The sequence below is a fragment of the Symphalangus syndactylus genome, chromosome 2 (genome assembly GCF_028878055.3).
Source record: "Symphalangus syndactylus isolate Jambi chromosome 2, NHGRI_mSymSyn1-v2.1_pri, whole genome shotgun sequence".
Lineage (NCBI taxonomy): Eukaryota > Metazoa > Chordata > Mammalia > Primates > Hylobatidae > Symphalangus > Symphalangus syndactylus.
Window position 1 is genome coordinate 74,996,673 of NC_072424.2, and position 21,034 is coordinate 75,017,706.

Consider the following 21,034-nt stretch of genomic DNA (forward strand, 5'->3'; position numbering starts at 1 on the left):
TGTTTTCCATGGGATGAGGCTTGTGGCTAAGGAACATACAGCATCCTTGCCTTTTACTTGGGAAAACTGTTTACAACTTTTTAAAATAACTTCTCATTTTAGATGCAGTTTATTTTTTCTTTAACTGAACTACCTTTTTTAAAAAAAAAAATGAGTGTTTTATTTTATTTTTTTAAGAGACAGAGTCTTTTTTTTTTTTTCTTTTCTTTTTTTTTTTTATTATACTTTAGGGTTTTAGGGTACATGTGCACAATGTGCAGGTTTGTTACATATGTATCCATGTGCCATGTTGATTTCCTGCACCCATTAACTCGTCATTTAGCATTAGGTGTATCTCCTAATGCTGTCCCTCCCCCCTCCCCCCACCCCACAACAGTCCCCGGAGCGTGATGTTCCCCTTCCTGTGTCCATGAGTTCTCATTGTTCAATTCCCACCTATGAGTGAGAACATGCGGTGTTTGGTTTTTTGTCCTTGCGATAGTTTACTGAGAATGATGTTTTCCAGTTTCATCCATGTCCCTACAAAGGACACGAACTCATCATTTTTTATGGCTGCATAGTATTCCATGGTGTATATGTGCCACATTTTCTTAATCCAGTCTATCGTTGTTGGACATTTGGGTTGGTTCCAACTCTTTGCTATTGTGAATAGTGCCGCAATAAACATACGTGTGCATGTGTCTTTATAGCAGCATGATTTATAGTCCTTTGGGTATATACCCAGTAATGGGATGGCTGGGTCAAATGGTATTTCTAGTTCGAGATCCCTGAGGAATCGCCACACTGACTTCCACAATGGTTGAACTAGTTTACAGTCCCACCAACAGTGTAGTCTTGCTCTGTCACCCAGGCTAGAGAAGTGGTGTGATGATAGCTCACTCTAACTTCCATCTCCTGGGCTCAAGCAATCCTCCCACCTCAGCCTCTCAAGTAGCTAGGACTACAAGTACATGCCACTATGCCTGGTTAATTTCTTAAAAAAGCTTTTTGTAGAGATGGAGGTCTCACTATGTTGCCCAGGCTGGCCTCGAACTCCTAGTCCCAAGTGATCCTCCCACCTTGGCCTCCCAAAGCACTGGGATTACATGTGTGAGCCACCACACCTGGCCTTTTTATTTGTTAAAAGAAGAGCTTTATTGTCATATAAATCACATACTATACAGTTTACCCATTTAAAGTATACCATTCGATGGCTTTTAGTATATTCAGAGTTGTACAACCATCATTACAATTTTACAATATTTTCAATATCTTGAAAAGAAATTCCACACTCTTTAGCTATCCTGATTCCTTCTAAGCAATCCCTAACCTACTTTGTCTCTACAGATCTTTTTTTTTTTTTTTTTTTTTTGAGACGGACTCTCCCTCTATTGCCCAGGCTGGAGTGCAGTGGCATGATCTCAGCTCGTTGCAACCTCTGCCTCCCGGGTTCAAGCAATTCTCCTGCCTCAGCCTCCCGAGTAACTGGGATTACAAGTGCATGCCACCACGCTCAGCTAATTTTGTATTTTTAAAAGAGACGTGGTTTCACCATATTGGCCAGGCAGGTCTCGAACTCCTGACCTCAAGAGATCCACCTGCTTCAGCCTCCCAAAGTGCTGGAATTACAGGCGTAAGTCACCGTGCCTATAGAGAACTGTCTCTATAGATTTAAATATTCTGGGTATTTCATATAAATGAAATAATATGTGACTTTTGTGACTGGCTTCTTTCACTGAGAATAATGTTTTCAAGATTCATCAATGTTACAACATGTTTCAGTACTTCATGCTTTTTTATAGCTAAACAATATTCCATTGTATAAATGTATCAAAATTTTTAAATTGATCCATCAAATGATGAGTATTCTACTTTTTGGCTATAATAAACAATACTGCTATAAAAATTAATTTACAAGTTTCTGTGTGGACATACGTGTTCATTTCTCTTAAATATATATATATCTAGGGGTGAAATTGCTGGGTCATACAGTAACTCCATACTTAACCGCTTGAGGAACTACCGGACTATTATCCAAAGTAGCAACATGATTTTACATTCCCAACGGCATTAAATGAGAGTTCTAATTTCTCCACATCTTCCCCAATCTTTTTCATTATCTGACTCCCTCATTATAGCCAACCTTGTGGGTATGAAGTGATATCTCAGTGTAGTTTTGATATGCATTTCCCTGGTGACTAATGATGTTGAACACCTTTTCTGGTGCTTATTGGCCATTTGTTTATTTTCTTTGTAGAAATGTCTATTCAGATTCATTGCCAATTTTTAAATTCAGTTATTTGTCCACTTATTCTTAAGAGTTATTTATATATTATAGATGCACACTCCTTATCATCACATATAATTTACAAGTATTTTTCCAATTTTTGTGGGTTGTCTTTTCACTTTCTTAACAGCGTCCTTTGAAACACAAAAGCTCCTAATTCTTGATGAAGTCCAATTTATCTCTTCTTCTGTGGTTCATGCTTTTAATGCCATAGCTAAGAATCCGTTGCCAAATCCTAGGTCATGAAGATTTTATTCCTATATTTTCTTCTATGACTTTTACAATTTTAGCTCTGACACTCAGGTCTACGATTCATTTTAGGTTAGTTTTCGTATGTGGTATGAAACAAGGGTCCAACTTCATTCTTTCACATGTGGCTATTTGACCTAGCAAAATTTGTTGAAAAGACTACTTTTCCCCCATTAAATTGTCTTGGCACTCTTGTCAACAAACAAAAAAACCCCAGTTGACCATAAACATGGGTTTATCTCTGAATGCTTAATTCTATTCTATTGACCTACATATCTATCTTCATGCCACTATCACTTGTCTTGATTACTGTTGCTTTGTAACATGTTTTGAAATCAAGAAGTATGGGTTTTCCAGCTTTCCTCTTCTTTTTCCAAGATTGATTTGGCTATTCTGGATCCCCTGTAATTCCATATAAATTAGTAATTCATATGAAGCTATTAGTATAGTCACTTAAGCTTTCTGTGGTTGCTGCTTGCATAACTATCTTTTCCCATCCTTTTACTTTCAATCTATTTATATCTGTGAATCTACAGTGTTTCCTGTAAATACCATACAGGTAGATCTTGTTTTTTTAAGAATCCATTGTGATCATCTCTGCCTTTTCATTGGACTGGTCAATCCTTTCACACGGTATTATTACTGACAGTTTGATTTACATCAGCAATTTTACTTTTTGTTTTCTTAATGACTCGTGTTTGTTTCTTTAATCTACTGTACTATTTTCTTATTACATTAAGTGAATATTTTTTAATGTAGCCTTTCAAATTTTTAAATTATTATTATACTTTAAGTTCTGGGGTACATGTGCACAACGTGCAGGTTTGTTACATATGTATACATGTGCCATGTTGGTTTGCTGCACCCATTAACTCGTCATTTACATTAGGCATTTCTCCTAATGCTCTCTCTCCCCCAGTCCGCCACCACCTGACAGGCCCCGGTGTGTGATGTGGCCCTCCCTGTGTCCATGTGTACTCATTGTTCAACTCCCACTTATGAGTGACAACATGCGGTGTTTGGTTTTCTCTTCTTGTGTTAGTTTGCTGAGAATGATGGTTTCCAGTTTCATCCATGTCCCTGCAAAGGACATGAACTCATCCTTTTTTATGGCTGCACAGTATTCCATGGTGTGTATGTGTCACATTTTCTTTATTCAGTCTATCACTGATGGGCATTTGGGTTGGTTCCAAGTATTGATGACTTCACAACAGACTTTGCTATTGTGAATAGTGCTGCAATAAACATATGTGTGCATGTGTCTTTTTAGTAGAATGATTTATAATCCTTTGGGTATATACCCAGTAAGGAGACTGTTGGGTCAAGTGGTATTTCTAGTTTTAGATCCTTGAGGAATCGCCACACTGTCTTCCACAATGGTTGAACTAATTTACACTCACACTAACAATGTAAAAGCATTCCTATTTCTCCACATCCTCTCCAGCATCTGTTGTTTCCTGACTTTTTAATGATGGCCATTCTAACTGGTGTGAGATGGTATCTCACTGTGGTTTTGATTTGCATTTCTCTAATGACCAGTGATGATGAGCATTTTTTCATGTTTGTTGGTGGCGTAAATGTCTTCTTTTGAGAAGTGTCTGGTCATATCCTTTGCCCATTTTTTGATGGGGTTGTTTGTTTCTTGTAAATTTGTTTAAGTTCTTTGTAGATTCTGGATATTAGCCCTTTGTCAGATGGATTGCAAAAATTTTCTCTCATTCTACAGGTTGCCTGTTCACTCTGCTGATAGTTTCTTTTGCTATGCAGAAGCTCTTTAGTTTAATTCGATCCCATTTATATACTTTGGCTTTTGTTGCCATCACTTTTGGTGTTTTAGTCATGAAGTCTTTGCCCATCCCCATGTCCTGAATGATACTGCCTAGATTTTATTCTAGGGTTTTTATGGCTTTAGGTCTTATGTTTAAGTCTTTAATCCATCTTGAGTTAATCTTTGTGTAAGGTGTAAGGAATGGATCCAGTTTCAGTTTTCTGAATATGGCTAGCCAGTTTTCCCAGTACCATTTATTAAAGAGGGAGTCCCTTCCCCATTGCTTGTGTCAGGTTTGTCAAAGATCAGATGGTTGTAGATGTGTGATGTTATTTCTGAGGCCTCTGCTCTGTTCCATTGGTCTAGATGTCTGTGTTGGTACCAGTACCATGCTGTTTTGATTACTGTAGCCTTCTAGTATCGTTTGAAGTCAGGTAGCGTGACAAAGTAGCCTCCTGCTTTGTTCTTTTTGCTTAGGATTATCTCGGCTATGCACACTTTTTTTTGGTTCCATATGAAATTTAAAATAGTTTTTTTTCCAATTCTGTGAAGAAAGTCAGTGGTAGCTTGATGGGAATAGCATTGAATCTATACTTTGGGGAGTACAGCCATTTTCATGATATTGATTCCTCCTATCCATGAGTATGGAATGTTCTTCCATTTGTTTGTATCCTCTTTTATTTTGTTGAGCAGTGGTTTGTAGTTCTCCTTGAGGAGGTCCTTCACATCCCTTGTAAGTTGGATACCTAGGTATTTTATTCTCTCTGTAGCAATTGTGAATGGGAGTTCACTCATGATTTGGCTCTTTGTTATTAGTGTATAGGAATGCTTGTGATTTTTGCACACTGATTTTGTATTCTGAGACTTTGCTGAAGTGGCTTATCAGCTTAAGGAGATTTTGGACTGAGACGATGGGGTTTCCTAAATATACAATCATGTCATCTGCAAACAGAGACAATTTGACTTTCTCTTTTCCTAACTGAATACACTTTATTGCTTTCTCTTGCCTGACTGCCCTGGCCAGAACTTCCAATACTATGTTGAAGAGGAGTGATGAAAGAGGGTACCCTTGTCTTGTGCTGGTTTTCAAAGGGAATGCTTCCGGTTTTTGTCCATTCAGTATGATATTGGCTGTGGGTCTGTCATAAATAGCTCCTATTATTTTAAGATATGTTCCATCAATATCTAGTTTATTGAGAGTTTTTAGCATGAAGTACTGTTGAATTTTGTCAAAGGACTTTTCTGCATCTATTGAGATAATCATGTGGTTTTTGTCATTGGTTCTGTTTATGTGATGGATTATGTTTATTGATTTGCATATGTTGAACCAGCCTTGCATCCCAGGGATGAAGCCGACTTGATCGTGGTGGATAAGCTTTTTGATGTGCTGCTGGATTCGGTTTGCCAGTATTTTATTGAGGATTTTTGCATTGATGTTCATCAGGGATATTGGCCTAAAATGTTCTTTTTTTGTTGTGTCTCTGCCAGGTTTTAGTATCAGGATGATGCTGGCCTCATAAAATGAATTAGGGAGGATTCCCTCTCTTTTTCTATTGATTGGAATAGTTTCAGAAGGAACGTTTCCAGTTCCTCTTTGTAACTCTGGTAGAAATCAGTTGTGAATCTGTCTGGTCCTAGGCTTTTTTTGCTTGGTAGGCTATTAATTACTGCCTCAATTTCAGTACCTGTTATTGGTCTATTCAGAGATTTGACTTCTTCCTGGTTTAGTCTTGGGAGGATGTATGTGTCTAGGAATTTATCCATTTCTTCTAGATTTTTTAGTTTATTTGTGTAGAGGTGTTATAGTATTCTCTGATGGTAGTTTGTATTTCTGTGGGATTGGTGGTGATAACCCCTTTATCATTTTTTATTGCATCTATTTGATTCTTCTCTCTTTTCTTCTTAATTAGTCTGGCTAGTGGTCTATTTCGTTGATCTTTTCAAAAAACCAGCTCCTGGATTCACTGATTTTTTTGAAGTTTTTTTTGTGTCTCTATCTCCTTCAGTTCTGCTCTGATTTTAGTTATTTCTTGTCTTCTGCTAGCTTTTGAATTTGTTTGCTCTTGCTTCTCTAGTTCTTTTAATTGTGATGTTAGGGTGTCAATTTTAGATCTTTCTGCTTTCTCTTGTGGGCATTTAGTGCTATAAATTTCCCTCTACACACTGCTTTAAATAAGTCCCAGAGATTCTGGTACGTTGTATCTTTGTTCTCACTGGTTTCAAAGAACATCTTTATTTCTGGCTTCATTTTGTTATTTATCCAGTAGTTATTCGGGAGCAGCTTGTTCAGTTTCCATGTGTGGTTTTGAGTGAGTTTCTTAATCTTGACTTCTAATTGGACTGCACTGTGGTCTGAGAGACAGTTTGTTGTGATTTCTGTTCTTTTACATTTGCTGAGGAGTGTTTTACTTCCAATTATGTGGTCAATTTTAGAATAAGTGCGATGTAGTGCTGGCAAGAATGTATATTCTGTTGATCTGGGGTGGAGAGTTCTGTAGATGTCTATTAGGTCTGCTTAGTCCAGAGCTGAGTTCAAGTCCTGGATATCCTTGTTAATTTTCTATCTCATTGATCTGTCTAATATTGACAGTGGGGTGTTAAAGTCTCCCATTATTATTGTGTGGGAGTCTAAGTCTCTTTGTAGGTCTCTAAGAACTTGCTTTATTAATCTGGGTGCTCCTGTATTGGGTGCATATATATTTAGGATAGTTAGCTCTTCTTGCTGCATTGATCCCTTTACCATTATATAATGGCCTTGTCTCTTTTGATCTTTGTTGGTTTAAAGTCTGTTTTATCATAGACAAGGATTGCAACCCCTGATTTTTTTTTTTTTTTTTTTTTGCTTTCCATTTGCTTGGTAAATCTTCCTTACTCCCTTTATTTTGAGCCTTTGCACGTTGAGATGGGTCTCTTGAATACAGCACATTGATGAATCTTGACTCTTTATCCAATTTGCCAGTCTGTGTCTTTTAATCGGGGCATTTAGCCCATTTAATTATTAATTATTTTTGAACTATTTCCTTTGTGGTCACTCTAAGCTAACCATATATACCTTATCAGAGCTTCAAATTTATACTAATTATAGTGAAATATAGAAACATAAATCCTATGCACTATATAGCTCTATTTCTTTCTCTCCCTTTTTGTGGTATTGTTGTACTTATTATATAATATCTACAAATGTTAAAACTTAAAAATATACTGTTACAATTTTTACTTTATATAAATTTATGTCTTTCAAAGAAGCTAAGAAAAGAGAGAACAGCAAATACATATCTTAACTTCTGCTATATAGGTCCAGCATTCCAAAGATCCAAAACTCCAAATGCTTCAAAATCTGAAAGTATTTGAGCTGACATGATGCCGTAAGTGGAAAATTCCACACCTGACTTCATATGACAGGCTGCATATACTATTTATAAATATTGTAAAAAATTACCTTCAGGCTACAAGTTTAAGGTGTATATGAAACATAAATGAATTTCATGTCTAGACTTGAGTCCTCCTGCTAAGATACCTCATAATATATATGCAAATATTCAAAAATCCAAAAGAATCTGATATACAAAAAACACTTCTGTTCCCAAGCATTTTGGATACAGAATACTCATCCTGTATTAACCTTCTTATTTATTGTTTCTGGTTTTTTTTTTGTTTTTTCATTTATTCCTGGGTATTTGAGTTGCCATGTGGAGTCCTTTCCTTAGCCTAATACTGTTTTGCTCTCACCACCTCCTTTTTATTGTTATTGGCAAAATACTATATTTCTATATGTTATAGGCCCAACAATATTATTTTATACAAATGCTTTTTTAAAACCAGTTAAGAGAATAAAGGAAAAAATGTGCATTTATACTGTCTTAATAATTATATGATAATCTTTACTAGAATTCTTTTGTGTGTTATGTGGATCCGAATTACTGCCTGGGGTCAGTCTCAGTCTGAAAAACTTCCTTTAGCATTTTGTTAAAAGGTGGGTCTGTTAGCAACAAATTCTCCCAGTTTTAATTTATTTGAGAATGTCTGTTTCACCTTCAGTTTTGAAAGGTAGCTTTGCTGAAAAAAGATTCTTGGTTGACAGTTCCCCCTCTACACTCCTGCTTTAATTCCTCTGAATGCTATCCCACTGTCTCTGGCCCCCAGTTTCCTCTGAGAAGTCAGCTGTTAATCTTACCAGGGTTTCTTGTAGAGGATGAGTCATTTTTCTCTGGCTACTTCCAAGATTTTCTCTTTGCCTTTAGCTTTTGGCATCTTTACTATAATGTATCTGTTTGTGGATCTTTTTGCATTTACCTTACCTGGAGTTAGTGGAACTTCCTGAATGTATAAGTTAATATTCTTGAATAAACTCAAAAAAATTTTATAAATTATATTTTATTTTCAATTTTTTTGGCTTTCTCTCTTCTTCTGGTTCACCTGTTGTATATACGGTGCACTTAATGGTGTTCCACATTTCCCAACAGCTCTGTTCATTTCCTTCATTTTTTTTTCCTCTGTGCTTTAGATTGTATGATCTATATTGATCTATTTTCAAGTTTGCTAATTCTTTCTTCTGCCAGTTCTAATCCACTAATGGGCCCCTCTGGTGAAATTTTGAACTCAGCAAAATTTCCATTTGGTTCTTTTCATAAAATTTCTTTCCCTATTGCCACCACACTTTCCTTTTCTTCATTTATCACATATTTCTTTAGTTCTATGAATATATTTATAATAGTTACTTTGAAGTCTTTGTCTGTTAAAGACAATATCTGACTGCTCTCACGGGCAGTTCCTGTTGCCTGCTTTTATTCTCAGTATATGGATTGTACGTTTCTGTTTCTTTGCATGTCCTGTAATTTTTTGGTGAAAATTGGGCTTTTTAAATAATGAGGTCTACTCCTCCTCTTGCCCTCTCACTGCCTTAGATGTTGCTCCTGAGGTGATGTAACCTCAGGTATGCCCACAGTCTCCCTTTGAAGACAATGGTTTTGGCAGGACTCTCTTTGACTGTCCCTTTCCCTGATCACACTCAGCTGTTAAGCTCCACTAATTAATTCTGGGTGATTGTTTTAATGTTTTTAGTAATACCCTGGGGCATAAATTGCTTTAAGGACTAATCTAATCAAATTCAGGCTCCTTTGAGGTCAGTGCTTGAGATTTATTCTGACCTAAGAGCTCTATCCCAAAGTGCTGGGATTACAGGTGTGAGCCATTATGCCAGGCCAATAAATGTTATTTTAAAGCAATCACTGGAAGTAAGGCTGATGAGACTGAAAACAAAAGGAGTAGAATCAAAGGACCCCTACTAGTTTGCCTCAAAAATCAGCTTAGATATTCCAGCAAAAACCTGAATAAAAAAAGTATGATGACCTCTCATTACTTGATATTTAACGAATTGCCTTTAATAGTGAAGTCAGATTGAACAAATATTCTTTGAGAGGTTAACAAATCTAATCAAGGGAAGTAACCCTTAAATAAACTATGCCTCAAGGGGAGAAAAAAAGCCAAAACTAAAATGGACCAAAACATCTCAGTTTTTAACCATTTTATCATACCTAATCTGAGCTGCTAGCTGGAGTTTATTCTTTAACCATAACCCATATCAACAGATATAAAAGAATCACATACATTTTGTAACTATCCATTAAATTGATGGGAAACAGTAGTTTCTTAACTTGTGAAAAGAAAATGGTAACAAAAATAAGCTTACAAACAAACTAACCTTGTGGTTCACTGACTAACACCAAGCATTTTAAAATGCCAGGGAGGAGTAGTTCAACTTCATAAATGTCTGTGTTAGTTTCCTTAAAGAGTTGGAGGATGAAGGCCAGAATGGATGCTAAGCGAGGAGGAGGTGAGGACCCCTTATACTCAAGATAGGATTTCCTGAAAAGAAGCAAAATTTTGTTTATTCTCTGCTTAAAGCTTCAATAGAGCAAGACCAAATGGCATATAATTTAAAGATACTGGCAAAATTTACCCCTCAAATTAATACAGTGGCACTTATATAAAGTATGTATATTTTACCATGCTATCTTCAAACATAAGATTTTAGAAGCAATGACTGACTGTATATTCTTTTGGTGTGCTCTGAGGGCCAAAGCACAATATAGTCACAAACTAAATTGAAAGCAACCTTGTTTTAAAATGAACTCAAAATCCAAATGAAAGCCTAACTGTTAATTTGTGGGGTTTTTTTTTTCCTTTCTAATACAAGTCTGATCTCCTCTATTGGGTCCTCAATGCCGCAACACTTTCTCTAATGTCAAATTTGCATAAAGAACTCTCTCTTCATATCTATTTATTTAAGGACTTGGGAGGAGTCTTATTTTTCCAAATAAAGAGGACTGTCCTAGGAATAAGATAGGACATTAAAGCTTTATCTCCTTCCTTACTCCAGTAAGTTAAAGACTCAGAGAACTAATTTAGGATTTAGTATTATCTCTCAAGACAAGACAAAATTTAGTACTAGAACTCAAGAGAGACCATAAGGATAATAATTTGACTCATCTTTGTATATTCTCACCTCTTAGAACAGGTCCAGGCTCATAACAAGTGTTCAGTATATATTTATTAAGTGAATAAATAAAAGTTGGAATTGCTTAGTTTCTACAAATGTCTAGACAATGTGAAAATCTGTCAAATACAGCTAAATATAAACTAGACATCCATTATATATATATATATATATATATATATATATATATTTGCAAAGTAATAATAACCATAAGAAATAGAAACCACTAAGTATTATAAACTTAAGGACAGGAACTATGTCTTAGTAATTATTTCTATTCCCTACAGTGACTTCCAACAAATACTACATATTAGAAAATTCATTCTTTGAGGTTTTGTCTAATTTTGTTTACTGCTGAATTCCTAATGCCTAGAACAAACATATATTGGGCACTAGTGGAATGCCAGGTACATGTCTAAGAACAAGAATATAGAATTGAATAAAATATGGTCTCTGAAAGCAAGAGGCCCACCACTTAGTGGAGAAGTTAAATGAGAAAAAGAAAAAGACAATTGTAATATAGCATAATGGTGCTTTTGACAAAGATAAGCACAGAATTCTCAGGAATTCAGAGGAAAGAGCCCTAACTCAGAAGAGGGAGTGCAGGAATAGAGAAGCATGGCATGGAAGAAGTCATAGAAAGCAATCTCTGTATCTTTTTTGAGTATTAAAAGAAAAAGCCTTCAACTATAAACCACGAGAAAAACATTTTCACTGTGTGTTAAGTAAATAGGAAAGTCAACTAATCCTGGGATCCTAAACACTGGGGTTTTAAACGGTTTTACAGATTCAATTTCACTTCTGCATCTGTCATTTAGTTTGTACTAAAATTACTTATGCAATATCTCAAACACTGTGTTAAGTTACTATAATCCTGTTGGAAATTCAGATACAAGTAAGGCAAAACTATCATAATTCTGCAAATTGAGCTGTACAGGGCATATTATTTCAAAAAAGGAAACATACATGGTACACTGACATATCAGGTGTAGGTTTTATAAAGGATAGGTGGGATTTAGCCCAAAAAATGACATTTTAATGGAGAAAGCAATTTGAACGAAAGCTGTGACATAGGGAGGTATAAGGCATTTTGGAGGGGCAATATGAATCTTATTAGGGGTTGTATGACACCATATGTAATACATTTGGAAACGTTAAGTGATGGATCGCAGAGAGCTAAGGAGCATGAAATTTATTTCACAGACAAAAAAGATATTGCAGGTTTAATGGCAGGGAAGTTTCATAATGAAAGAGTATTTTAGGAAAAGTAATCTGGGGGCATTGTTTAGGGTGGACTAGAAGAAAAGACTAGAGATGCAGACAGCAGTTAGGAGATTCTGACAATAGTCTAGGTATAATGTACTAAGGGAAGAGAAACAGGAAAAGGAGGACAGGATTGCCAAAGGATGGGCAAGGAAAGGAAGCAAAGAAGATAAAGCTTCTAAACCTGAGTAACAGGACACTAAGAACTCAAAAAGTGAGAGGGGAGACAGATTTTAGGCATGGAATTCTATGAGAGGTAACAGATATTACTGGGTCATTAAAAAACACAGAAAACTAATACTAGATAAGAATAACATATATCACCATAGCATCTTAAAGTTTAAAAACTAATTTCATATAAAAATAAATACTACATGAAGACAATGACAAAACATTTTTTATTACTGTTTTTTTTTTTGAGTCAGAGTCTGGCTTTGTCCCCCAGGCTGGAGTGCAGTGGCACCATCTCGGCTCACTGCAAGCTCCGCCTCCCGGGTTCACGCCATTCTCCTGCCTCAGCCTCCCGAGTAGCTGGGACTACAGGCGCCTGCCACCACGCCCTGCTAATTTTTTTGTATTTTTAGTAGAGACAGGGTTTCACTATGTTGGCCAGGATGGTCTCGAACTCCTGACCTCGTGATCCGCCCACCTCGGCCTCCCAAAGTGCTAGGATTACAGGCTTGAGCCACCGCGCCTGGCCTATTACTGAACTTTCTAATGTTAAAGTTAAAGGATATGGAGTTAGTAGAATATTTAAGAAGTTTTGTTTTTCATTTGCTTAATAAAACTGAGTTAAGACTAAACTAACAAAATAAGACTTCAGAGTGCTTCATTTCCAATATTAGCATTCATTTTTTTCACTTAATTATCTTTATAAAATATAATTACTGTATTTTATTTTTTTGAGATGGTGTCTCGCTCTGTCACCCAGGCGAGAGTGCAGTGGCGCAATGTCAGCTTACTGCAACCTCCGCCTCCCAGATTCAAGCAATTCTCCTGCCTCAGCCTCCTGAGTAGCTGGGATTAGAGCCATCTGCTACCATGTCCAACTAATTTTTTTGTATTTTTAGTACAGACTGGGTTTCACCATGTTGGCCAGGCTGGTCTCGAACTCCTGACCTTAGTGATCCACCCACCTCTGCCTCCTAAAGGGCTGGGATTATAGCTGTGAGCCACCACACCCAGCCAAATATAATTACTGTGTTTTATACAGTATAAAATACAAATACTTTTTATCTGATGAAAAACTAAAAAGCAAAAATATACCTTTAGGATATATATAAGGAAGGTAATAGCTACATAGAGAAAAGAGAAGGAATTTAAAGAGCATTGTCTTAGGCTGCCATAAGCAAATGTCATTTTAATAAATTCTTAGATAATGCTTCTCAGGAAAAAAAAAAAAAAGCTTCTGAACTACTAGTACCCTAAGGGTTGCCAATATGTTTGAAATGCCACTTTATCACTTGTTAATAGAGCTTAATAATTTGTACATACCACCTATATTTAATATTTAGATGTACCTTATGACTTGTACAATGCATTTCTTTAGAGATGATATTGGTGGAATAGTGGCTGTGTTTCTCACTGCCAACAAAACAGGATGTTGTCCAAGATCTGAAACATATGGTGAAGCTGGAAGAAATCGCCCAATATACTGCTCAATAACATTCCCTAGCAATTGATTCAAATAGGTATTCGGATTTTGAGATTGACAACACACGATACACATGCCCTACGAGGAAAAAAAGTAAGAAATACTAAGAGGTAAAGTTTCAAAGAACAAACAATATTTAGAAACTCACTAACTAAGTCCCCAGCATTAATAATCATATCAGAATATAAAAATCAAAAAGGATACCTCACGTAATCAATAGATAATGTACATATGAATTACAAGGAGTTAAGCCTGGGCAATACATATGATATGGTATCTAAGCATGTATGTCTTTGAGGTATGGACAAAGGAAGCAGGAGAGAAGAGTAGGAAGACAAAGACAGATTCTTTTCCTCTAATCATCAGAACACTTGAACATCTTGCTCATCAACTACATTTATATGTACTTACAAAGTTATAAAACATCTTTAGGTCATTTTTTTCAGGTACTGGTTATTTTGTCTAAGGCTACACAATTTTTCCTAAAAGTCTTCCATGCTAAAAATCTGATAATTTTTTTAAAGTAGTAACAAAGAGTGAAGAATATGGAAATTAAGACTCAGAATAACAATTTACTTAGTTTTCCTATAACAAGCACTGTGCTGTGTGCTTTATATTCACTATTTCATTTAAATTTCTCAAAGAACCATTGAGTTAGTAATACTGTATCTCCATTTTACATCTAGGATAACTAACGTTTAGAAAAGTGAAGAGTTTAATACAGTCACACAGAACTCTTGATATCTGGTTGCACGTCTATTTAATCTCTTCCATTTGTATAGCAGTTAACAAAATACTTTCATATATATTACAGTATTTAATACTTAAACAATTAAACCAATACTCTGAGAGAAAATAATGTTTTCTGCTAGTATTAGTAAATATTAAATGCTACTAAATATAGATAATCACCAACACAGCAATACATTATATTCTAAAAGTTAACTCTTAATTTGGTACTTGGTGATTCACAATGTGTTTTCCAAGATAAATAATTTAAAATGTTTGAAGTCTCCATTTTAGTTGTAAACGGGTATTTACCCAATAAGAAATTCTGAAAGCTTATTTGTAATGAAAAATAGCATACAGCTGTTAAAACTGTACCAAATAAACAACTGAAAAAAATCAAACAGTGAACCCGCCCCCCCAACCCATGCGCCACCACCAACTCTGTTTCTTGAATGGTTTAAGGAAAAGCACATTAAATTAGAAGAAGATGAAGTAATAAATGAATATTTTCTGAAAATTCCGAAGAGGAGAGCTGGGTACCATGAAGAAATTAAAGACATAGCTCTAGTTCTGCCAAACAGATAATACACCAAACTTTTAAATTCACCACTTACGAAGCTTATGAGAATTCTTATTAAATGGACTGGGTTTAAGAGGACCACATGGAAGAAATATTCCAGACTCTCCTGCTGCTCACCACTCCCCTCTATTCATCTCTCCCTCTGTGGGATTGGCGGTTCAGGCTGTGGTGTGGCTGCCTCCCCTTTTTATCATTCTGCTAGATAACACACTAAACTTCATTTTAAATGCTATTATGAATAAAAATTAGAGGGAAAATTTAAAACTTCTCAGAAATCTTAAAACTCTGTTAAGAAATACATCTTTGACGAGATTGTTACGTAATCAAAATCCATTTTCCCTTTCCTCCTCAGCTTCCCTTGTTGGACCTCAAATTAAGAAGCACTTATCTTTAATATCAGACACTAATGAATAATAAAGTACACCTCCAGCCTCATCCTTTCCTGAACGGCAGGCAGATCAATATTTCCAACTGCCTACCTCAAACTAAAGCTGCTCAGAAACCAATCCTTACCTTCATCCCGACATCTCCAGGATTTCCCACGTTAGTAAGTAGAACTACTATCTACGCAGATAGCCACTCTGGAATCTAGGAAGTATTTTACTTCTTTGAGTTCCTCCACAACACTCACTTAGCAAGTACTCTTAATCACAGCTCCCAAATGTTTTTGAAATCTGCTGTTACGGGTTTTATTCCCACCGCCTTAGGTCAAAACCTTCTGACAATATGTGGATTATTACAATGAACTAGTTACCACTGCTTTCCAAAAACCTCCATACCAACTATCTTACATATTGCCACCAGAATCACCTTTCTAAAATGTAAATATCATTATGTCACTTCTACTTCTCTGCTCCAAATTCATCAGGTCCCCATGTAAAAGAGTAAGTCCAAACTTCTTAGGATGGAATATAAAGCCCTCCATTACATGGCTGAATCTCCAGCCACAACAGAACCATTTGATTTTTCTCAGTGTGCCATATTTTCTTAAAGCTCATGCCCTTGTACATGTTGCTCCCTCTGAAATGAAAAGCCCTCCAGCTCCTACCCATTTTGCTCTTTTACCTCTGATGTCCTCTACAGTGTATTCTCTTGTATCTCCTCACCCGTAGTCTGACTGATAGATGAGGTCTGAAAAAAAAAAATACTGAGCACACTACCATAAGTGTCTGTGCTCATCTACCTCCTCTCTCAACTTTAAGCTCCTCTGCTTTTTCATTTTTGTTTCCAAAGCCAAACATAAAAGCAACTTAAAATATGTTCAATAAATGTGCCACACAAGCACTTGAGAATATAATGTACAGTTTTTAAATCTGCATTTAGTAAACTGTGTTTTTAAGGCAAAGTTTCAATATATTTTTTTAAACTTTTAAGCAACCACACATACTATACCTGGAGATACAAAGGAAGACTTTTCTGAATTGCTGACAACATAGGTGCAGGCAGTTCCTTCTCTTGCTGTAATACTGTATGTGGCAACAGTAAACAATCTATGATCCGGAATAGTAATTTTTGGGCTTTAGAGGTGGCAAAGATTTGTGCCCATGATTTCACAAGAATTCCTAACAAAGAAGAGAAGTAACAGCATGTTGTTATCATCTGACCAGAACTCTTTGTCACTTAATTTAAAAATTTGCATTGAAAGCACATGGGACCAAATTAAAGTAGGGAATAGGAAGAGACATATAGTATAAGTAACAAATACTTATGACAATTCATATATTTCACTAAAGAGACAAATTTTTCGTAGAGTTCTGGGCCAAGGAAAACGTACATTTTCCGAGCAACTGGCATTTAATATATACACAGGTTAAGTATCCCTAATCTGAAAATATAAAATCTGAAATGCTCTAAAATCCAAAACTTTGTGAGTGCCAACATGATGATCAAAAGAAATGCTCATTAGAACATTTCAAATTTCACACTGCTGGATTAGGGGTGCTCAACTGGTTGGTATACTGCAAGTATTCCAAAATCCAAAAAAATCTGAACTCCAAAATACTTCTAGTCCCAAGAATTTTAGACAAGGGCTATTCAACCTATTTACACTCACGCATACAGTGGAATATATTTATACATTATGTGACTACATTGGCTGAATGTTGAAATTATTCAGATTTCCCTTTTTGCTTTCCCTCTGAGTTGCTAGGATGGCCAGATGCAAATTAACAATCCACCTTTTAAAGAATACTGTAGGATTATGCATTATGGTTTTATATGCATACTAATTTTCCCTGGGCCTCATCATGAAACTCTACATTTATTTTTTGGCACCCCTATTTCTTCTTATTTTAATCTTACATCTAATTTTATAGGTGGCTTCAATCCAGTTTGCAACAGAAGTATAATTAAATTTAATTGTTAATATAGGGAAAGCAGGATTAGCTATAAGCTAATCACTTAACCTCCATGAACTTCAGTCAACCTCCATGAACTTCAGTTTTTACACCTTTCCATTATTTAATATAAACAAACAAAATTTTAATTCTGAATGAAGAGAAACAGATTTCTTTGTTACTTGAAATATATTATGGCTTCCTTGGTGCTAGAAGTCTGTTAATTGCCACATCTGATGATAATAAAGCTTAACAAATAAGCATCCTTTGTTTAATAAAGTAATTAAGAGCAGATATATAATTCCCATTAGGATATATTATTGTTATTGAAGTCTCCTTACTGAAAAATGAATTTAAAAACAGATTAAGTGCTTATCCAAAAAGCACAATGGTACATCTACTGCATAAACTTTTATATTTTATTCCATCCTAGAAAGCAAAAACGATAAAATTCAAACTCATTTCCATCAAATAAAAAGTTTAACATTTAAGCTCTGAAGGAAAACCAAAATATGCTTATGGAAAAGTATACTGATATTAAAGAAAAAAACTCAAACAATTATCACTTCTAAGAACAAACAGCAACATTCATCTTTTGTTACAAAAGGAAGTACAATAATCAATCATAAAGAAACATAATGTTCACTTAGCAAAGTTTTAAATAATGCTGGCTTGCTCCTCATTTCTTCAGTTGGTAGAAAATTTCAGTATGACAGCAATATAAGAAGAACATATATTCTAATAACATTAATATACCCGTAAGGGAAACTGCTATCACTGGCATATGAAATGATTCCTATTACTCTCAGGTGTCATACAGGTATGTTTCACTTTCTACAGTTTTAGTTACCCGTGGTACAGGGTACCACGTGGTATAGTTTAGTTACCGGTGATACAGGGTGCAATGTGGTATAGTTTAGTTGCCCGTGGTATAGGATACCAATAAGATATTTTGACGAGGGGTTGGGGAAGGCAGTCAGAGAGAGACACAAAGTTCACATAACTTTTATTATAGTCTATTGTCACAACTGTTCTATTAATACTATTATTAGTTATTATGTTAAACTCTTATTGTGCCTTATTTATGAATTAAACCTTATCATAAGTATGTATGTATAGGCAAAAACACAGCACACACAGGATTGGTACTATTTGCGGTTTCAGGTATCCACTAGTGGTATTGAAACATATCCCCCGTGAATAAGGGGAAACTACTGTATTTCATTTTCTGCAACGGTTAAAACACTTTGCTGAAGACTGTAAGCTTTAGGAGTTCATATAAGGTGGAGATATTTGTTTTACTGCTTGCTATCAGATGCCTACTTTTTAGGTTTCAGCAATGAATATTTGTGTGTGTGTGTTATTAAAAATGCAAAATGGAAATATAAAAAGATTTTTAAAGTAAAAAGCTGGGAAAGGTTTAAATACATACAGTACCTTTGTAAAAACCTAAGTTTTTTTCTTCTTTTCCTGGCTATAAATATATTATTTATTAACAAATAAAACTGAAAATACAAAAAAATTTAATACAATCTCCCCATTCAATGATAACCACACTATACAAGCTCTTGAGTATTTACTCATTTTCTATCCTCTGTATTTTCTACTCTATGTATTTTGCCTATTTTCTACCCTACGTAAAAATTGGGATCACTACAATATACATTTTTAAATCTTTATAGTTAGAAAGTAATTTTGCTCATTTAAGAACATTAAAGGCTGCATACAGTGGCTCACACCTGTAATCCCAGCACTTTGGGAGGCTGAGGCAGGCAGGCTGCTTGAGCTCAGGAGTTCAAGACCAGCCTCGGTAACATTGTGAGACCCTGTCTGCAGTAAAAATACAAAAATTAGCCAGGCATGGTGGTGCACATCTGCAGTCCCAGCTACTCAGGAGACTGAGGCATGAGAATTGCTTGAACCCAGAGGCAGAGGTTGCAGTGAGCTGAGATCACACCACTGCACTCCAGCATAGGTGACAGAGGGAGACTGTCTCAAAAACAACAACAAACAAAAAGAACATTAAAAAATATATTATGTACTATTGCTAGATTAATAAAGTTATTAAATTCTAGAAATATTTATATAGTATACACTATCTCCTACTTTGGAGCTCATTAACTAATGTATCCCTAACTCTCAATCCAGCGCCTGATACATAATAATTGTTCTTTTTTGTTCTAAATACATGACAATGAGAATAAAAAATTCAAAAGAGATGGCTACTTCAAGTTTGAAATTTGGTGGGGGCATGTCAAGTACACAAGTAATTGTAACAAATGGCAAACTATAAATAATATCATATCACAAGAAAAGGATAGATGAAGTGCAACGAGAGAGATGATCAAGTCTACTTGGGAATGTGGGAAAAGTGGGGAAATTTGCACTTGGCACCGAAGGGTCATGACTCAAATTTCAATTACAAAGCAAAATGGGGAAGAATGGCCAAAGAGACAGGGATGATTGAAAGCTTTATACATGGAAACAGAAAACTATGAGATATGAAGAATGAGAAAAACAAAACAGAACAAAATCTACAGAGGAGAGAAGTTGATGGATCCACCATGCCTTTTCAGAAATAACTGAGCTACAATTAAGATCACAGATGCCTTCTCCTTAATATGAAACGTGATTTCATCAACAGTTCTGTGCCTTTCACTAGCAGCCTTGCAATCTCGTAAGTGAACAGCAGAGGTGTCCCCAGTTAGGAACTGTCAAGGTAGATAAAGTACAGTGTTTCAGTGGTTAACTCCTTCCCTCAAATGGTTATGCTACCCCAACCCCAACGCATTTTAAAACACCTTGGAGCTCTCCAAAGTTTATACTTTGCCCTTTCTCTGTTTTATTCTAAACCTTTAACATGAATAAATCATTAAGTTACCTATCCTAATTCCTAACAAATAAATGGGCAGCCTTGTAGCAATATACTCTTCCTAGTCTTTGAAACCTAGACAAAAGAATACACATCTGCCATGGAGTCAAAAATCAACAAGGCAGCAAAGCAAAGAAAGTCTTCAATTTTTCCTAAGCAGAATTTTGTCCCACGTCTATATCAGACATTTATCTTGGCAAAAATCTAAATCTGGAAACAGAAAACTTTGTAGACACTAATAAATTATAAGCATGAATGCCAATATACTTATTAATTTGTATTTTACTATTAGACTTATAAATTCTCACTTACATTTTTCTCTAAAATTAAGATGCCTGAATTGCTATAGCTTTTCCTATAATTTACATCTTCTATATTTACACATTTTCACATTCGCCTTTATCTTTTACAACAAAGATAAAAGGTTTCAGACAGCCCGAATCAGGCTTATTCATACATTCATAAGATTAAAGGGAACAGATAAAAGGTTTTGACCACAGAGAAATAAAGGAAAAAAAACAAAAAACTTAAATTCTATATAAAAGCTTCTAAGGAAATCTTTCTCATTTACCTTTATCCAATTCCTAGTTTTGGTTAGCACCATGGTTTTAGTAAAAAAAGATATGTTAATCACTGACTTCCTAAAGAAAGATAAACTCCATTGTTATAGAACAGGCACAGAAAAAGATTTCTTTTTGAAAAGAGAAGAATATTGTGAGAAACAAGATTTGAAGCATAAATATTTTTAGTGCTGTATTAAATCCTATCTCCTTCATACAGAGCAGAGCACAGAAACAGATGTAAGCGATAGTTTTCTGATG

General features: G+C 35.4%; 1 protein-coding gene across 8 annotated transcripts in view; it reads right to left on the reverse strand.

Annotated features, from left to right (window-relative positions):
- MMS22L (MMS22 like, DNA repair protein) overlaps positions 1 to 21,034 on the reverse strand; it is a 145,275-nt gene that overhangs the window by 12,623 nt on the left and 111,618 nt on the right. For 7 of the 8 annotated variants that reach the window (XM_055259314.2, XM_055259304.2, XM_055259343.2 and 4 more), the window contains 3 exons: positions 16,398 to 16,567; positions 13,563 to 13,774; positions 9,985 to 10,148 (listed from right to left, as the gene is read on the reverse strand). In XM_055259314.2, the coding sequence (XP_055115289.2) occupies positions 9,985 to 10,148; positions 13,563 to 13,774; positions 16,398 to 16,567 (546 nt within the window). Of the gene's footprint in view, positions 1 to 9,984; positions 10,149 to 13,562; positions 13,775 to 16,397; positions 16,568 to 21,034 lie in introns of those variants that run through there. The other variant, XR_010116298.1, reaches the window with a different exon arrangement.